The sequence below is a fragment of the Geospiza fortis genome, unplaced genomic scaffold (assembly GCF_000277835.1).
Source record: "Geospiza fortis unplaced genomic scaffold, GeoFor_1.0 scaffold23, whole genome shotgun sequence".
In the NCBI taxonomy this organism is placed as follows: Eukaryota; Metazoa; Chordata; class Aves; order Passeriformes; family Thraupidae; genus Geospiza; species Geospiza fortis.
In genome coordinates, this window is record NW_005054303.1 from 6,779,476 (window position 1) to 6,782,089 (window position 2,614).

Sequence of the window (2,614 nt, forward strand, 5' to 3'; positions counted from 1 at the left end):
GAGCCCCCCTGCCCGTGTTCGTTCCCCCAGAGGGCCGGCCAGCCGCAGCACGTTCCACGGGCAGCTGCGCGAGCGCCGCACCGCCACCTACAACGGCCCGCCCGCCTCGCCCAGCCTGTCCCACGAGGCCACGCCGCTCTCGCAGACCCGCGCCCGCGGCTCCACCAACCTCTTCAGCAAACTCACTTCCAAACTAACCAGAAGGTAAGCCTCTTCAAGTGCCAGTGCAGCGTGTCTGTCTTTTATTTCCTTTTTGTAGTAGGAATACATCATAACTTAAGCAATTTTTGTCCACATTCACTGGTTAATGGCTGAAGTTCTGCAACTTAAAATGCAGTTGTTTGTGATTTTTTTCATTAGGTCTATTTTGTTACAGAAGCCATTTGTTTTTGGGAGCCGAGTCAAATAGGATTAAATATGAGATAGTTTGGTCTGTGCTGTTTCTTCTATGCTCTTCAGCCTCATGTCTGCAGAGATGAAACATTTCAGCTCAGTTGAAAAGCTGCTCAGTAGATGGCATAAACTAGGAGCCCAGTCTAGATATTTGACGTAGCATTAGAAGCTCAAGTTGTGTTTCCCATCAGTGTTTCCAGCATAACCTTGCTGGCAACACAGAAATAGAAATATCACAGGTGAAGCAGTAGTGGCAGGAGACAAAAGCTTCTGTTGGCAGTAGTGCTGTCACAGGCCATCTTAAAATAATGGCAGTATTAGTGTTTCAGTCTAGGCAGGAGTCTGGCCAAACCTAAAAATATTTATTCCTACTTTGGCCTTTAGTTGATGTGCAGATTCTGTATTAGGTGTGAAGGTGTGGTGGTCCAGCCAAGGCCATGCTTCAGCAGGTCTTGCTCCTGCACTAACAATTTTATTCTAACTGAACTTCTAGTTTCAAATCCATGTATGATTTAGATTAGTTACTACAAACCCTAAAATTGAATTTTTTTTTCTTTCTCTATTTAAAACCTGTCAGTTCCCATACCACATACTTCAGACCATTGATCTCCACAACTTGCATTTGCAGAATTGAGGGCTTGTTTGTCTTTGCTGTAAGATAATCATCAAGCTTTTGTACACTCCTTATCAGGTGAAGTTTTTTGGACAAGATCATTCTGATCTTGGCCTGCTAGCTTTTGTTTTAAGCTTATGCCACGTCAGCAGCAAGCCATTTCCTTCCTGTCTACTTTATGGCTATGGATGCCTCCCTCTCAGTATCACATTTGCAGTCTCCCATTCCTACAAAATAATGCTAAGCCACACTCCAGTTTTTCACAAATGGCTGATTTGAGTTTAGAGAGTGAATTTCTTTAAAAATGTAGAAGTTGCTTCTTGGCAAAACAAGAACATGAGAGTCTAGCCTTTGATAAATGTTTTAATTTGCTCAGTTCTCTGCCAGGTAACACTTCTCTGGGAAAAACTGTGCTGTAGGAGATTTGGTTTGGGTTTTCCCCCTTCTTTTTATGTTGAGAGAGAGAGAAGTTTAATTTGAATATTTTTTAAGTGTTAAGCCATCTGCTTTATGTCAAGTGAAGTCTTAATCAGCCACATCCTTTTGGCATGTCTTTCTTTCTGTACTTTTGTTTGTAATATCCTTACTTAATTTTCCATTTGACGTTCCAAACGTGGACGCTCAAACTGTGAACATGCAAACTTTTCAGTCAGTTGTTTAGGCAGCATTCAAACTTCTGTCATTACCTCAGAGGTTCATCTTTTGCAGTGCAGTGTGGTTTTCTTGAAGAAGTCTTCCCCCCCGACTTTTGACAGTAGTTTAAATTCCATCTGGACTTGATTAAATTACATGCAATTGTAACACAATAGCGCAGTTACAGATGATTAGTTTGCTCTTGGAGGATCTCTTGCAGCTGGGGCTCTGTTATATTCAGTGCTGTACAAACTACTGAGGAGGTAGATACTGCCACTGAAGGACATGGTTATGTTTCTTCCTGTTAAATAGATTTTTTTTAAACCTTATTACTCATTAATTTATTGTAGCATTCTCTATGGGGAACCAGAAGTGTTTTGGTTATGAACTACTTATGCTCTAGTGTAGGCAATTATTACAGCTTTTGCCACTAAAACAGCTAAATATTTAAGGTAGTTTCTAGCACAACATGGCTGACCTAATGTTATGAAGAAAGGAAGAAAACTAATACTGAAGATACTCAAGATAGAATTATGGTAGTGTTACTGATTTTTGCTTTCCATGGTAAATATATGAAGAAAATCCATACATATTTTTACCTGACCTTGCAGATTTTGAGTTCTAAAGTGTTTTGACACCAGTACATATTTTAATTCATAGGAAATACTGGTTACATATTTCCCAGAAAAAAATTGAAAGTAACAGTGCCAGGAATTTGACTCTTCAGCCCCTAAATCATCTGCCTAATCTGAGAATGTATTGAAGTGTAATTTAATTGTGCATTTAAAATGAGATATTTTTGCATGTTTCGCTCTAAATGCCTTTTTCAGTTTATTTTGTACAAATTTTTTTGTTAATTATTATTTTGGCTTAATTTCTTTTAGAAACATGTCATTCAGGTTTATCAAAAGGTAGGATTTATTTATATTTAAAAAAAAGTGGCTCCTGCAATTAACAAAAGATTTGGCTTTTCTA

The 2,614-nt window shown here is 39.1% G+C and overlaps 1 protein-coding gene across 1 annotated transcript in view; it reads left to right on the forward strand.

Moving 5' to 3' along the window:
• Positions 1–2,614, forward strand: part of MARK3 (microtubule affinity regulating kinase 3) — a 53,744-nt gene that overhangs the window by 41,851 nt on the left and 9,279 nt on the right. Inside the window, exon 17 of the mRNA XM_031066185.1 lies at positions 1–204. Within this exon, the coding sequence (XP_030922045.1) occupies positions 1–204 (204 nt within the window). The remainder of the gene's footprint in view (positions 205–2,614) is intronic.